At 44.6% G+C, this 16,604-nt stretch overlaps 1 protein-coding gene across 1 annotated transcript in view; it reads left to right on the forward strand.

The window, feature by feature from the left end:
- MTARC2 (mitochondrial amidoxime reducing component 2) overlaps window positions 1-15,444 on the forward strand; it is a 37,584-nt gene extending 22,140 nt beyond the window's left edge. The window contains exons 5-8 of the mRNA XM_068986055.1: window positions 6,365-6,426; window positions 6,515-6,586; window positions 7,692-7,830; window positions 14,592-15,444. Coding sequence (XP_068842156.1) covers window positions 6,365-6,426; window positions 6,515-6,586; window positions 7,692-7,818 — 261 coding nt within the window. The 3' untranslated portion in view covers window positions 7,819-7,830; window positions 14,592-15,444. The remainder of the gene's footprint in view (window positions 1-6,364; window positions 6,427-6,514; window positions 6,587-7,691; window positions 7,831-14,591) is intronic.
- The last annotated feature ends 1,160 nt before the right edge of the window (window positions 15,445-16,604 follow it).

Genomic DNA, 16,604 nt, shown 5'->3' on the forward strand with positions numbered 1-16,604 from the left:
TTGCTTAGGCAGTTTGAGTGGGTGGAGCCTTGTTTTTTCAGTTTAAAAAATGTTAAGTGACCTTGTACTCCCAAGTCCATTTGTTGTTTTTTTCCTGCCTTGTGATAGGCTTACAGAAATAGTACATAAGGAAGAGTATTCTTATTTGAATAGAAGAGTCCTTTGGAAATGCATATTAAAAAATCTTTACTATAAAATCATGCTAATGGGGTTGATTTATTTTCCTTTAAATTAGGAAGCCCAAGAGTTAGGGGCCTGATGCAGTAACCTGTCTACCTGGCACCATCTATAACCCTTTTAGTTAGCAGGACTTTGTTAAATATTAATGTAAAATTATAATGCACCTAAATATTTCATAGACCAACTAATAATAAACATACAGCAAACCTAAGCATAGTGCAAAAATTCAGGCCATTATTTGTTACAAAATCATAGAGCAGTAGGAGGATGCATTGTGCAATATTTACTCTTTGGAAACCAAAGCACTTTGTACTTTTTCCATGTAATTTAGAATATTAAGCAGTTATTTTTAAAGCAGTTTCCTTTGGGCCAGTGTGGTATGCTTGAATTCTGGAAATGCGGAGCAATGAAGTTTAAAAAATAATAGAGTTGGGACTTCCCTAGTGGTCCAGTGGTTAGGAATCCGCCTTGCAATGCAGGGGACATGGGTTGGATCCCTGGTTGGGGAACTAAGATCCTTACATGCCCTGGAACAACTGAGCCCGTGCCACAACTAGAGCGTCTGTGAGCCGCAACGAAAGATCTCCCATGATACAAAGAAGATCTTGATGCTGCAGCTGGGACCCTGCACAGCCAAATAAATGAACATACAAATAAATATTTAAACGAAGTGATAAAATTGACCAGTGCTTCTTATCTCAGTGACCATTTCCCATCTATTCCTAGCCCCCCATATGTAGCCTCCCCTGGTATCAGCATCACTCACTTGGCATTTTTTAACCAAGCATGAATCTATACTGACATCATAATCACCCAAAGTCCATAGCTGGCCTTAGGGTTCACTCTCGGCATTGTATGCATATGGTCGACTATAGGGGCTCCCCTCATCACTTTATGGCATGCCTTGCAAATAGGGGTCTCTGTTCTCCTCCAGGGAGCTTTTATGACACCCCCCTTTGCGAGGGGACCTCGAAGGACCTCAGGGAAATTAGTCTTGATTTAGAAAAGCCAACATGATGAGCACGAGGGAGACCCAAGTTCTGGGTGGAGGAGCAGCCAGACATTCACGGTCCTCAAGAAGCTGTCGATGGGGCTACTGCCTTTACTTAAGGAGAGCTCCTATACCTTTGTTTTTTGATTGCATCTCGGTAACTTGAACTATTTGCCACAGAGACTTTCAGGGGCTGAGAAACAGGGGGAGAAGTATGTGAGCTAAAGCCTAGAGAGCTTCTGCTCCTCTTGCTGCTGTGTAGCCGCTCTGCTGCTGCTGCTGCTGCTGCTGCTAAGTCGCTTCAGTCGTGTCCAACTCTGTGCAACCCCAGAGACGGCAGCCCACCAGGCTCCCCTGTCCCTGGGATTCTCCAGGCAAGAACACTGGAGTGGGTTGCCATTTCCTTCTCCAATGCATGAACGTGAAAAGTGAGAGTGAAGTCGCTCAGTCGTGTCCGACTTCGCGACCCCATGGACTGCAGCCTACGAGGCTCCTCCATCCATGGGATTTTCCAGGCAAGAGCACTGGAGTGGGTTGCCGTTGCCTTTTCCGTTGTAGTCACTCAGTCGTGTCCAGTTCTTTGCGACTCCATGGACTGTAGCCCGCTGGGCTCCTCTGTCCATGGGATTTCCCCAGGCAAGAATATTGGAGTGGGTTGCCATTTCTTTTTCCAGGGGATCTTCCGCATCCAGGGACTGAACCTGTGTCTGTTTACCACTGAGTCACCTGGGAAGCGCGTTAAGAGCAGATTAAATGTTTTGTAAACTAGGAAATCTAACTGAACTTTTCAGGCTTCTCGCTTTATATGATAATCACGAGGTCGGCTTTACACAGCTATGTGGCTTTGATGTATGAAATTCATCAGCACTTGTAAAAAGAAATGGAACGGAGAGGTACTGGGGAAGCTGGCAGGGTTCTGCACTGGCTGCCCGATGGGCTTGCATGCCTGTGCCCGCAGCGCCCTCGTGTGGCGAAGTGCGTCTAGTCTTGTTAGCTCCTTCCAGGCCTGGGCGCCAGAGACCGGTCACTTCCAGATACAGGAGCTGTATTATTGGTCACACCCACTGGGAGGTCACGGTTCTTCAGGAGGCGAGCCAGGCGCTATGACCGTCTTGCAGTGTTGCATTTGAACACTGCTCATCAAAAGTCGCGGCTAGACTCTAGAGGTTCCATTTTACATGACTTGACTTAGCGACTGAACAGGAACAAAGGATTTTATATGATGTGGCTTTGCCTTTTACAAGAGTTATTACATAGTTCACTCCTCAATGAGTTGTTTGAAACTCAGAGCTTATTTCCACTGTTGCCTTAGAAAATAGTCACAACCTAGAGGCAGAGAATTATGTTTTATTCGGTGGGAATTTTTAGGACTTCAGACCCCAGAGACAGCATCTCAAGTGACCCTGAGGGAACTGCTCCTAGGAGACAGGGGTGGGGGTCGGGGGAGGTGTGTGTTCAGGTTGTATAGAAGTTTTCGATAAATGTCAGGTGGTCTGAACATTGAAAAATTATTGTTAATTAAGGGAGACCAGGTATCTCAGGTGGCCCTAGCAGTAAAGAACCCACTGCCAGTGCAGGGGACATAAGTGACGTGGGTTCGATCCCTGGGTTGGGAAGATCCCCTGCAGGAGGAAATGGCAACCCACTCCAGTATTCTTGCCTGGAGAATCCCATGGACAGAGAAGCTTGGTGGGCTACCGTCCATGGGGTTGCATAGAGTCGGACATGACTGAGCGACTAACACATACGCGCGCGCGTGCACACACACACACACACACACACACACACACACACAGACACACACACACACACACAGAGATATCTCAAGTTAAGGAATTTAGCCCTTTTTCTGCATATGGGAAATTACAAGACTCTGGGCTCACTGACATCATTCCTTTCAAATGCATCTCAGCTCTCCGGGGCCAGTATCCTGCGTTTCTCTCCTCCCAGTCTCCCATCCTAACCCCCTCCCCCTTTCTGCACCCCCTCACTCTTCCCAGCTCCTTAATGCTGACCATGGGGAGTGGCTGATGGCTGCCTGATAGCAGGTATTGTTTCTCCTGGGTGCCCTCTGGGCTCAGGAATTCTCATTTGGAGGGCTGATGGCTATGACATCCTTGTTCTTTGATATGGCAGGAAACACTTCATTTCTTACATCATAGAGTTTCATAAATGGCACTTGGGAACCCACGGCATCCACAGAAACCCCCTTAGTCAGTCATATCCCGCAGAGATTTCCCAGCTGGGAAGACCCAGTAGGCACTGGACTTCCTTTTGTGCATTTGCTGCTGCTGCTGCTGCTGCTAAGTCGCTTCAGTCGTGTCTGACTCTGTGTGACCCCATAGACGGCAGCCCACCAGGCTCCCCAGTCCCTGGGATTCTCTAGGCAAGAACACTGGAGTGGGTTGCCAGCGCATTTGCTAAGTCTCCCCAGTAGGCCTGGGGTGGGGAAGGGGTGGTCTAGTGTTCCCTGAAAGAGGTCCCTAGCATGATCACAGCCTGGTCATCAGCAGGGAAGGGGGGACATTAGCTGCGAGGCCCCATTCGCCTCTCTGCCCTGCCTCCTGCAGGGAAGGGCTAGTCTCCTCTCCTGTCTCCGGGGCAGTGAGCCACCAGCTGAGAGGACTGGATGCCCCACCGCCTCACTTGGAGGCTGGATTTCTTACCAAATCCTCAGACCCGTGATCTCCAAAAGCTCACTGGGGTTGAGATCAGGAAACAAATTTTCAAGGCACGTTGCACAGGGCTCACAGTTTTATGGTGATGGAATTAGTTTCCGGGTTGTCTTTAGCCAGTCATTCTGACTCAGAGTCCTTCCTGGTGGTGCATGCCTTGTTCAGCCAAGATGGATGCAGAGAGAAGGATTCTGGGAGGTGGTTGGACATGCGGTGTCTCCTTTTGACCTTTCCTGAACTCTTCCTGTTGGTGGTGGCTTATTAGTTTCGTGATCTTTACCAGGACCTCCTGTCGTAAAACAACTCATGCAAATGGTTACTATGGTGCCTGGCCAGGGTGGGCGATTTCAGCCAGTGTGCTACCCCTAACACATCTAGTTATAGACAGTATTGGTGTATGGAGCCTAGAGTGAGGCCCTATCCCCTGATGCCTCCCTTGCCTCCCTTGGGGCCTGGACAAAGGGTTGGCTTGTGAAATTCAGGCTTTACAGATGGCTTTCCTGTTAGCAAGAGATGCCTGTAACATATCCTCCTCATATATATGTGTGTGTGTGTGTGTGTGTGTGTGTGTATGTGAATGCATGTATGTATGTGTGTATATATATTTGTGTATGGGCTTACCTTGTGGCTCAGCTGGTAAAGCATCCGCCTGCAATTTGGGAAACCTGGGTTCGATCCCTGAGTTGGGAAGATCCCCTGGAGAAAGGAAAGACTACCCACTCCAGTATTCTGGCCTGGAGAATTCCAAGGACTGTGTATAGTCCATGGGCTTGCAAAGAGTCAGACACGACCGAGTGACTTTCACTTTCATATATGTATATATACTGTAATTAATACAACCTCCATATTTATGTGTTTATATGTATGTATGTATATTGTGTACGTGTGTACAGATAGATAGGTATATAGATGTATGTGCGTGCCCAGTCGTGTCTGATTCTGCAGTCCTGTGATCTGTAGTCCGCCAGGCTCCTCTGTCCATGGAAAATTCTCCATGCAGGAATACTGGAGTGGCTAACTATTTTCTACTCCAGGTGGTATCAGTTCAGTTCAGTTCAGTCGGTCAGTTGTGTCCAACTCTTTGCGACCCCGTGGACTGCAGCATGTCAGGCCTCCTTGTCCATCACCAACTCCCAAATATGAATGGCCAAAAAAATGATACATGCAAGAGAAAAAAGAAACACAAGCTGACTCCTGTCATAATCATTCCACTCAGTCTGAATCTTCAGTTCAGTTCAGTCGCTCAGTTGTGTTAAACTTGGCGACCCCATGGACTGCAACACCCCAGGCTTCCCTGTCCATCACCAGCTCCCAGAGTTTACTCAGACTCATGTCCGTTGAGTCAGTGATGCCATCCAACCATCTCATCCTCTGTCGTCCCCTTCTCCTCTGGCCTTCAATCTTTGCCAGCATCAGGGTCTTTTCCAGTGAGTCTGTTCTTTGCATTGGGTGACCAAAGTATTCGAGTTTCAGCTTCAGCATCAGTCCTTCCAATGAATATTCAGGACTGATCTCCTTTAGGATGGACTGGTTGGATCTCCTTGCTGTCCGAGGGACTCTCAAGACTCTTCTCCAACACCACAGTTCAAAAGCATCGATTCTTTGGCGCTCATCTTTCTTTATAGTCCAACTCTCACATCCATACACGACTACTAGAAAAACCATAGCTTTGACTAGACAGACCTATACCAAGTGGTGTAGACATGGGGTTAATTAAAAGCTGGGTGGTTAAAAGCCCTGCTTCAGAATAAGAAAAGTTTTCAAACCTAGCCACTGTGACCCTGAAAATATTTTGTAAACTTTCTCTGCCTCTGTAGCTTTGTGTAAAAATGGGACCATATTAATTCCTCCCCCAGTCATGAGGTTTGAAGGAAATCCCAAGGCAGACATTGGCTAGACCTACCACTGTTTAAGATCGGTAAAACAGGCGTGGCAATTGGCTGAGGCTGGTCAGGACCAGCGGTGGTGCTGAATGGGTGCGTCTTAGAACTGACTTCTCTTGGGCCATGTCCCACTCATCAAAGAACCCTCAGATTGTAACTTGGCTTCCATTGCAGCTTAGCAAAAGGAAAGAGTGGGCAGTCATGCAAGCTTTCCACTTCTCATTATACATCATTAACTTGACCTGGAGTTGCTTGATGGTTCTTATGGCAACCTGGCCCCTGGAGAAGATGCATTTTGTTGTGCTGACAGAGGCAGGCTTCTGAGGCCCAGTCAAGAACTGTGTCCTGGAACTTCCTTGTCCGTCCAGTGGTTAACACCCCATGCTTCCAGTGCAGGGGGTGAGGGCTTGATCCCTGGTTGGGGAACTAAGATTTTATGTGCTGTGTGATGCAGCCAAAAAAAAAAAAAACAACTCTGCATCCCACACCCTCCTTCCTTTGCGTCCTTTCTGGGGTACTTTGTAGCATCCTCTTGTACTCTGTTCTTCTGCTAGCTTCCTAGGACCAGCCGAATAAGGCTGGAATAAGGCTGGATGGAGCCTTAATTTAAAAGATACTGTCTCCTTTTCTCCTAGGACACTTGGGATGAACTTCTCATTGGCAATGTAGAAATGAAAAAGATTTTGGCTTGCCCCAGGTAAGGAGTCTTGTGAGACTGGACCTCTGGGGTGTGGCAGGGTCACCGGTTCTTAACTGTCCTCTGACCCTTCGTTATTGTGTGCCAGGTGCATTATGACCACGGTGGACCCAGATACTGGAGTGATTGACAGGAAGGAGCCACTCGAAACCCTGAAGAGGTAGAACGTCAATGTGTCTGGTGTATTTTATATTATCCCCAGCCTCGAACTACTTGTGGCTACAGGTGCCCTGTCTGGGCACCTTTGTGCCTTCTGGTTCTTTGTGTCTGTTATTAATGTCAGTGAGTATTTGTTGCCTCCTTTTTTTTTTTTTCCTGGATGACTCTTGTAGAGTTTTGGATAAATGTTCAATTGTATGATTCCACACTTTGAAATTTTCATCTCTCTGACTTCAGTTTTTAATAAGCTTTACACATCTATTTCCAAATTAAGACCTTGTTTGGAACTCTCATTTATTTATTAGAATCAGTAGCAGGAGAATGAGAATAATTGAGTTATATAATGAAATAGTTGAAAAGGGGAATGAAATGAGTTGTCTCAGTTTGTTTATTCAAGAGCTTCTTTTGAGTTAGGGTGTTTTGTTACTTATAGAATTTTGGCCGACTTTCGTTCTCAATATAGAATGTGTTTTTAAACTTAAATTAACTTTTTCTGGAAGTTGTATTCTGTTCTGTTTCCCTTTCCTCTGTTTTTTTTTGTGTGTGTGTTTCTAATGGATTTAAGTTCCAGAGGAGATTACTTCTTAAAGCCTTCAGATTGGCAATTCTATTTTGTTTTTTTATTTTTTAAGACCCAGTGAAATGATTATTTTATCTTTAGACAAGCCTTAAAAAAAATTAACCTCAGTAACAGCCCAGCCCACCTGCCAACAGCACCTCTGTCTTCAGTTTTATCAAAGATCCCAGGTTTGGACTTATAACCGTGGAGGGGCAGAAAGCCTGGAGTTCAGGGCAGGTCCACTGTGAGACTGCATGATCACTGATTTCCCATGTTTGTACACATGCAAACACAGTATTTTAAGTGACACGTACAAGTTTTTCATTGGGACTTCAAACCAAAGCCATAGAAAAATTGTTTAGACTCTCAGGGTATTCTAGAAAAACCAGGTTTATTTGAAGTTTGACTTACCCAGACTTCTCTGTCCACATTTTAGAAAAGGTTTGCTAGTTATTTATAGAGAAGCTGAGCATGAAAGCTGAATTCCATTGAGAGCACCTAGATTATTCCCTTCTTGTGCCTGAGGGTGAATTTTTGCTTCTTTCAGTTACCGCCTGTGTGATCCTTCTGAGAAGTCAATTTACAAGTCGTCCCCACTGTTTGGAATCTATTATTCGGTGGAAAAAATTGGAAGCCTGAAAGTTGGTGACCCTGTGTACCAGATGGTGCCGTGACAGAACCACCAGGTAAAGGGCAGTCTTTGCTTCTGGAGTGCAGTGCCTTGGAGCAAGGGCCACATTTTCTTGTATGGAGATGTTTTTCTGTTCTGCTGCTATAACTCCTGGGAGAATGAGCAGTTTCTGTTCTTATCTTTGGAGCTGGAAAATGCCCTTTATTTATTTGTTTTGAACAAATGTTCTTTTTAAAAATATTTATTTATTTATTTATTTGGCTGTACCAGATCTTAGTTGCAGCCTGCAGGATCTTTAGTTGTGGCATGTGGGAATTAATTCCCTGACCAGGGATTGACGTATCTTGGATTTGATCAAGTATAGTAAATACTACAGAAAAGCTTGTGAAATTCCCAAGTTCTTACCATTTCTAAAAGCATCTGGGGAAAGTGGACTCAAGCCTGAGTTATCTAACTTGACCTGATTCTGTGTCCCTGCTGGTCAGGCCACCATTGACTGGACCCGGATTGATGTCTGAACCAACATCTTTCACATGTTGTCTGCATTTGACGAAACCAATGGTCTCAGAGGTACCTTAGCAAATAGGGGCCCACTGTATTCAGTTCAGTTCAGTCACTCAGTCGTGTCCAACTCTTCGCAACCCCATGGACTGCAGCACGCCAGGCTTTCCTGTCCATTACAAACACCTGGACTTGGCTCAAACTCATGTCCATTGAGTCAGTGATGCCATCCAACCATTTTATCTTCTGTTGTCCCCTTCTCCCTCCTGCCTTCAGTTTTTCCCAGCATCAGGGTCTTTTCAAATGAGTCAGTTCTTTGCATCAGGTGGCCAAAGTATTGGAGTTTCAGCTTCAACATCAGTCCTTCCAATGAATATTCAGGACTGATTTCCTTTAAGATGGACTGGTTGGATCTCCTTGCAGTCCAAGGGACTCTCAAAAGCCTTCTCCAACACCAGAGTTCAAAAGAATCAAATCTTCGGCACTCAGCTTTCTTTATGGTCCAACTTTCACATCCATACATGACTACTGGAAAAACCATAGCTTTGACTAGACGGACCTTGTTGGCAAAGGAGTATCTCTGCTTTTTAATATGCTGTCTAGGTTTGTCATAGTTTTTCTTCCAAGGATCAAGCATCATTTAATTTCATGGCTGCAGTCACCATCTGCAGTGATTTTGGAGCCCCCCCAAAATAAAGTCTGTCACTGTTTTCATTGTTTACCTATTTGCCAAGAAGTGATGGGACCAGATGCCATGATCTTAGTTTTTTGAATGTTGAGCTTTAAGCCAGCGTTTTTTACTCTCCTCTTTCACTTTCATCAAGAGGACCTTTAGTTCCTGTTCGCTTTCTGCCCTAAGGGTGGTGTCATCTGCATATCTGAGGTTATTGATATTTCTCCTGGCAATCTTGATTCCAGCTTGGGCTTCATCCAGTCTAACATTTTGCATGATGTACTCTGCATATAAGTTAAATAAGCAAGGTGAAAATACACAGCCTGATGTACTTCTTTCCCAGTTTGAAACCAGTCTATTGTTCCATGTCAGGTTCTAACTGTTGCTTCTTGACCTGCATACAGATTTCTCAGGAGGCAAGTAAGATGGCCTGGTATTCCCATCTCTTGAAGAACTTTCCACAGTTTGTTGTGATCCCCACAGTCAAAGGCTTTGGCATAGTCGATAAAGCAGAAGTAGATGTATTTCTGTAATTCTCTTGCTTGTTCTATGATCCAGTGGATGTTAGCAATTTGATCTCTGATTCCTCTACCTTTTCTAAATCCAGCTTGAACATGTGGAAGTTCACGGTTCATGTACTGTTGAAGCCTGGCTTGGAGAATTTTGAGCATTACTTTGCTAGCGTGTGAGATGAGTGCAACTGAGCGGCAGTTGGAGCATTCTTTGGCATTGCCTTTCTTTGGGATTGAAATGAAAACTGACCTTTTCCAGTCCTGTGGCCACTGCTGAGTTTTCCAAATTTGCTGGCATACTGAGTGCAGCACTTTGGCAGTATCATCTTTTAGGATTTGTAATAGCTCAGCTAGAATTCCATCACCTCCACTAGCTTTGTTTTTAGTGATGGTAAGGCCCAGTTGACTTCACACTGCAGGATGTCTGGCTCTAGGTGAGTGATCACACCATCGTGATTATCTGGGTCATGAAGACCTTTTTTGTATAGTTCTTCTCTGTATTCTTGCCACCTCTTCTTAATATTTGACTTCCCTAGTGGCTCAGATGGTAAAGAGGCCACCTGCAATGTGGAAGACCTGGGATTGATCCCTGGGTTGGGAAGATCCCCTGGAGGAGGAAATGGCAACCTATTCCAGTATTCTTGCTTGGAGAATCCCATGGATAGAGGAACCTGTGGGCTACAGTGCGTGCGGTCACAAAGAGTTTTGGACATGACTGAGCGACTAAGTACAGCACACTTCTTAGTATCTTCTGCTTCTGTTAGGCCCATACTATTTCTCTCCTTTATTGTGCCCATCTTTGCATGAAATGTTCCCTTGGTGTCTCTAATTTTCTTGAAGAGATCTCGAGTCTTTCCAATTCTGTTGTTTTCCTCTATTTCTTTGCATTGGTCACTGAGGAAGGCGTTCTTATATCTCCTTGCTATTCTTTGGAACTCTGCATTCAGATGGTATATCTTTCCTTTTCTCCTTTGCGCTTCGCTTCTCTTCTTTTCTCAGCTATTTGTAAGGCCTCCTCAGACAACCATTTTGCCTTTTTGCATTTCTTCTTGGGGATGGTTTTGATCACAGCTTCCTATACAATGTTAAAACCTCTGTCCATAGTTCTTCAGACATTCTATCTATCAGATCTAATCCCTTGAACCTATTTGTCATTGCCACTGTATAATCATAAAAGATTTGATTTAGGTCATACCTGAATGGTCTAGTGGTTTTCTCTACTTTCTTCAATTCAAGTCTGAGTTTTGCAATAAGGAGTTCATGATATGAGCCACAGTCAGCTCCCAGTCTTGTTTTTGCTGACTGTATAGAGTGTCTCTTTGTATCTTTGGCTGCAAAGAATATAATCAGTCTGATTTCGGTGTTGACCATCTGGTGATGTCCATGTGTAGAGTCTTCTCTTGTGTTGTTGGAAGAGGGTGTTTGCTATGACCAGTGCGTTCTCTTGGCAGAGCTCTATTAGCCTTGGCCCTGCTTCATTCTGTGTTCCAAGGCCAAATTTGCCTGCTACTCCAGGTATCTCTTGACTTTCTGCTTTTCCTTTCCAGTCCCCTGTGATGAAAAGGTCATCTTTTTTTGGTGTTAGTTCTAGAAGGTCTTGAAGGTCTTCAATGAACCGTCAACTTCAGTTTCTTCAGCATTAGTGGGTGGGGTATAGACTTGGATTGCTGTGATACTGAATGGTTTGCTTGGAAACGAACAGAGATCATTCTTTCATTTTTGAGATTGCACCCAAGTACTGAATTTCAGACTCTTGTTGACTATGAGGGCTACTCCATTTCTTCTTGCCCACAGTAGTAGATATAATGGTCATCTGAATTAAATTCACCCATTCCAGTCCATTTTAGGTCACGGATTCCTAGAATGTCAACGTTCACTCTTGTCATCTCCTGTTTGACCACTTCCAGTTTACCTTGATTCATGGACCTAATATTCCAGGTTCCTATGCAATACTGTTCTTTATAGCATCAGACTTTACTTCCATCACCAGTCACATCCACAGCTGGGTGTTGTTTTTGCTTTGGCTCCGTCTCTTCATTCTTTCTGAAGTTATTTCTCCACTGATCTTCAGTAGCATATCAGGTACCTACTGACCCAGCCAGCTCATCTTTGTGTCATATCTTTTTGCCTTTTCATACTGTTCATGGGGCAAGAATACTAAAGTGGTTTGCCATTCCCTTCTCCAGTGGACCATGTTTTGTCAGAACTCTCCACCATGACCTGTCCAGCTTGGGTGGCCCTACATGGCATGGCTCATAGTTTCATTGAGTTAGACAAGCCTGTGATCCAAGTGGTCCGTTTGGTTAGTTTTCTCTAATTGTGGTTTCCATTCTATCTGCCCTCTGGTGGATTCTCCACTATATTGCTCAGTCTCAAATCCCCTCAAAATCAGATCCTTTTGTGTTGCAGTGGTTGGAAGCAAGGAACACCCATGTTTTGCTCACACCCAGCTGTTTCCAGTTGTCTCCACTCCCAGGAGACCTTGTGTTAGTGAGCCTAAGATAACATGTTACCTTTTCCAGTCCTTGTAGGGTCTCCATAAGGTAGATGTGATAATCAGCATTTCAAAGGGCAATAAACAAAGACTCAGGTCAACTAAGAGGACACATGAAGCCTGTTAAAGGCTTTTAAGGGACTTCCCTGGTGGTCCAGTGGTTAAACAACTGCTGTGCAATGCAGGGGACTCGAGTTCTATCCCTGGTCAGGGAACTAAGATCCCACGAGCTGCAGAGCTGAACTGAGCCCACGTGCCACAACTACAGAATCTGTGAGCTACACGGATGAAATATCCTGCCTGCCGCAGCTAAAGCCTGACAACCAAATAAATATGTTAACAAACGGTGCTTTTGGAAAGTCTTTCTGAGAGCTGTGTATGGGACGGACTGGAAGCGGGAAAGAGAGGAAAGGTCAGGCAGGTGTGACAGAATGTGGCTTAAGTGGGGTGGAGGTCACAGGTACAGAAGGCAGTGTGGAGAGCCCAGGTTGTCAGCATGCCACAGGTGCTGTTTGACCTTTGGTCCTAAGTTCCCTTTTAGCTTTTTCATCACCGCTCCCCTCCACAAACCCCGAGTGCTTCCTGATGGCTGTCTCCTGCTTCTTTGCTCTGAACATGCTTTCACTTCAAGAGGGTTAAGTGTCAGCCCCTCAGAGTCCCGCCTGGGGAACATGGTATCTAGTCATCCCTACTGCCTACCCCTCAATGGCACCAAGGGCTTCCTCTCTGGTGGGCATTTCTGTTGGGCTTTAAAAACAATAACCTTGCCCCTTTACTTTGATGGTGAGCCTACTATGGTTTCTGATTCTGGAGGGTCTTCTTTTTCCAACAGGTTGATTAAAGCCGTTAAAAAAATAGCTGTTACTACTTGCACAAGGGTTACTTGAGTTGGTTTTTTTGGTCCTTTTAAAATGCAATTATACAGAAGTTTATCTGTTCCATTATAAATGCAATTCATGATCATCACAGCAAATGTTGAAGACATCAGAAACGTAGAAGAAAGAATCGCCCATTGTTACTGTTTGTAAATTTTATTTTATTTTATTTTTTTTTGTCGTTTGTTTAAGGTAGCCATGATCTATATGATATATCATGATCTGTATGATAGAATCATATATATCATATATAATGCAAGTATTTATTGTATATAATTTATATATACAAATGTGTATCTGTTGACTAAAGAAAAATGCACAGCCTAAAAGTTGTGAGTGAAGCCTTATTGGAGGATCTTACTGAGGGCTATAACCTGGGAGACAGCCTCTCAGAGAGCTCTGAGGAACTGCTCCAAAGAGGTAAGGGAGGAGTCAGTAATCCAAGGATTACTGCTAATCACAAAGAATAGAAATCTCAAGTTAATGATTTTAGTACTTTTCTATGTTTGAGAAGATTCAGGAATCTGAGTTCATTGAAATGACTCCTTAGATATGCATCGTAACTATCTAGGGCCAGTGTCTAAAGCACAGAATGCTCTTTTTCTCCATCCTGAATTGCCCTCAGGGCACACCTTCCTTGGGCAGCTGCAAGGACTGATGGCTTGATTCTTGTAAAACTGGGTTGGTGAGCAACATTTTTTGTTTACTGAAAGGGCAGGCAGCATTTCCTGTCCACACACCACATGTCACACATATACATGTATATCTGTGAACTATGAGCTTATAAGAAGAAGGCAATGGCAACCCACTCCAGTACTCTTGCCTGGAAAATCCCATGGACGGAGGAGCCTGGTGGGCTGCAGTCCATGGGGTTGCTAAGAGTCGGACACGACTGAGCTACTTCACTTTCACTTTTCACTTTCATGCATTGGAGAAGGAAATCCACTCCAGTGTTCTTGCCTGGAGAATCCCAGGGACAGGGGAGCCTGGTGGGCTGCCGTCTATGGGGTCGCACAGAGGGCTGCCGTCTATGGGGTCGCACAGAGTCAGCAGCATGAGCTTGTAAACATGTATCTAGGAATTATAAACCATGTATCATAAGCACTTTCATAGTCCTCCAGCCTGTTCAAAGGTCATTTTTGATGGCTTCCAAATGTTACATGACACTTTGTAAAGACCACTTTATACTATTTGACACTCAGGCTATAATCCAATTTTGTTACCAGTAAAAGTCTCGTAGACACAGTTGTGGCAAAGAATCTACCTGCCAATGCAGGAGACACAAAGATGTGGGTTCAGTCCCTGGGTTGGGAAGATCCCCTGGAGAAGGGAATGGCAGCCCACTCCAGTATTCTTGTCTGGAGAATCCCATGGACTGAGGAGCCTGGTGGGCTACAGTCCCTGGGGTAGCAAAGACTCGGATAGGACTGAGTGACTGCGTACATACACACTGTTGTATGCAGAGCATTGTAAGATTATGTTTCTATAAGTCAGATTTCTAAAGCAGAATTATTGACTTGTGGAGTATAGGCATTTTTTCAGCATTTTGACTGATTGCTTTTAAAACGATTCTTCCCACCCGCCCCCAACTTGCTATGTGAGAAAGATCTTGGCCCTGGCCTTTGCCAGGGTCATTTGGTGCAGGACACACTTTATATTTCCTGCATTTTAACCTTAATAAGTGACTGGTTTGTGCATGTTTGAATTATTTATGACTGGTAAGAGAAAAAAAATAATCAGAGATTCTTACAATTTATTCAGATTTCAGCAGCTGAGAGGCATTGATCAGCACTTTTATGGCTGCAGCAGCACCGCTCTCTGGGCAAATCCTTATTACCCAGCCGGTAATTTCATCCTGGAAATGAACCTCTTTTTGGAGTTACGAATGTTCTGAGTTAATACAAGGAAAGTATTAAAGGTGATTTGGGAATAAGAACGCATACAGATTTTAGGTAATGAAGACTTTTAAAATAAATACAATTGTCCATAAGATTATTTGGAATGTGATGGTAGCTATTACACTTCTTCAGTCTCTGACATTAATACTGATGAGTAAAGAAAGTTGAAAGAATCAACTGAAAAGCTACAATTTTCTTCTGAATGTTTATATTTTATTGTGTATTGTCGTGTATTTTAGGAAAAATGGGAAACGAAAGGTTGCCAGTGTGCCTTAACACGTTAACACACAAATCCATCTTATTGGGTTTTACATTGCCATTGAATCCTGTTGAGTTTTGCTCATGTGGTTTTGTCCCCACCATTATGGAATTGTGTTGTATTTGAAATGGAAATTATTCTGCAGACTTTGTTTCTTTATTTGATTATGCCTCTGTTAAGCCATGTAAGAGTAATTGTAACTGACAGGGACAAGCAGTACAAATTCCAGGTATGATAAAGAAGAGAAGGGGATTTGAAAGCAAAAGGAATTTTGAGAATAACAACAGGAGGAAGGAATCATGAACCTGTTTTTTTTTTTTTAGATGCAAGTAATTTTTGAACTATTCTGGTATAACTAAACAAGAATTCTCACTGATGTAACATGTGAATGAATGAACTCACCTATGACTGAACTGAACCGAACTGAACTGAATATCATTGAATATATTGAATAAATGTGATTCTCAATTGTACTTTTTCTTTGGTATTTCTTTTTAAAAATACTTATCTATCTATTTATTTATTTTTGGCTGTGTTGGGTCTTAGTTTCAGCATCCAGCGTGTGGACTTTTCTGTAGCTGCAGCACCCTGGCTTAGTTGCCGCTGCTACATGTGGGATCTTAGTTCCCCTATACCAGGGATCAAACCCATATCCCCTGCACTAGCAGGTGGATTCTCAACCCCTGAGCCACCAGGAAAGTCTCAAACATGGCTTGATTTTGTGGCAAGAGCCTGACGTCAGTGCCTTACAAGGATTTGTTGTTATTGTTCAGTTGCTAAGTCATGTCCCACTCTTTGTGACCCCGTGGACTGCAGCACCCCAGGCTTCCCCATCCTTCACCATCTCCCTGAGTTTGCTCAAACTCATGTCCACTGAGTGAGTGATGCCATCCAACCATCTCATCCGCTGCTGCCCCTTCTCCTGCCTTAAATCTTTCCCAGCATCAGGGTCTCTTCCAGTGAGTCAGGTCTTCTGTAAAAGGTCGCCAAAGTATTGGAGCTTCGGCTTCAGCATCAGTCCTTCCAATGAATATTCTGGGTTGATTTTCTTTGGGATTGACTGGTTTGTTCTTGCTGTCCAAGGGACTCTCAAGAGTCTTCTGCACCACAATTCGAAAGGATTATCGAGGACGTCCCCTGCTGCCTTGAAGAAGCCTCGGGACGTTGTGCCGGTATCCTCTGTCCTAGCCGGGGTTCCTGGCAAGTGCAGCTGCATCTCTGAGGCTTTGTGCCTGGAGGAGCCAACCAAGTGTGCAGGCCTATAGAGGGCAGTCTCTGCTCGGCTTTGCTGTTCGGAGCTACCGGCTGCGGCCCTGAATACCTGGGCTTGGAGGTCCTGAGACCCTGGTAGCCTGTCTCGCCCTCAGATTCCCACCCGCCCAAAGCTCCCCGGCCCCAGAGCCCGCAGATGAGGAGAGTGGCTGAAGGCAGCCGGGCACCCTGCGAAGGCCACCGGGTGCCCGTTGCTCCCTATTCCCAAGAGAGGGATCTGCCGGCTGCCTGATGCGTCCTGCGAACTTAAAAAAAAAAAAAAATTTACGTTAAATAAACAACCCACAAATACGTAAATAAAATGGTCACTTGTAGCGATCACGGGGGAGGGTACCTCGCTTTGCA

Source organism: Capricornis sumatraensis, chromosome 14, assembly GCF_032405125.1.
Source record: "Capricornis sumatraensis isolate serow.1 chromosome 14, serow.2, whole genome shotgun sequence".
Classification (NCBI taxonomy): Eukaryota; Metazoa; Chordata; class Mammalia; order Artiodactyla; family Bovidae; genus Capricornis; species Capricornis sumatraensis.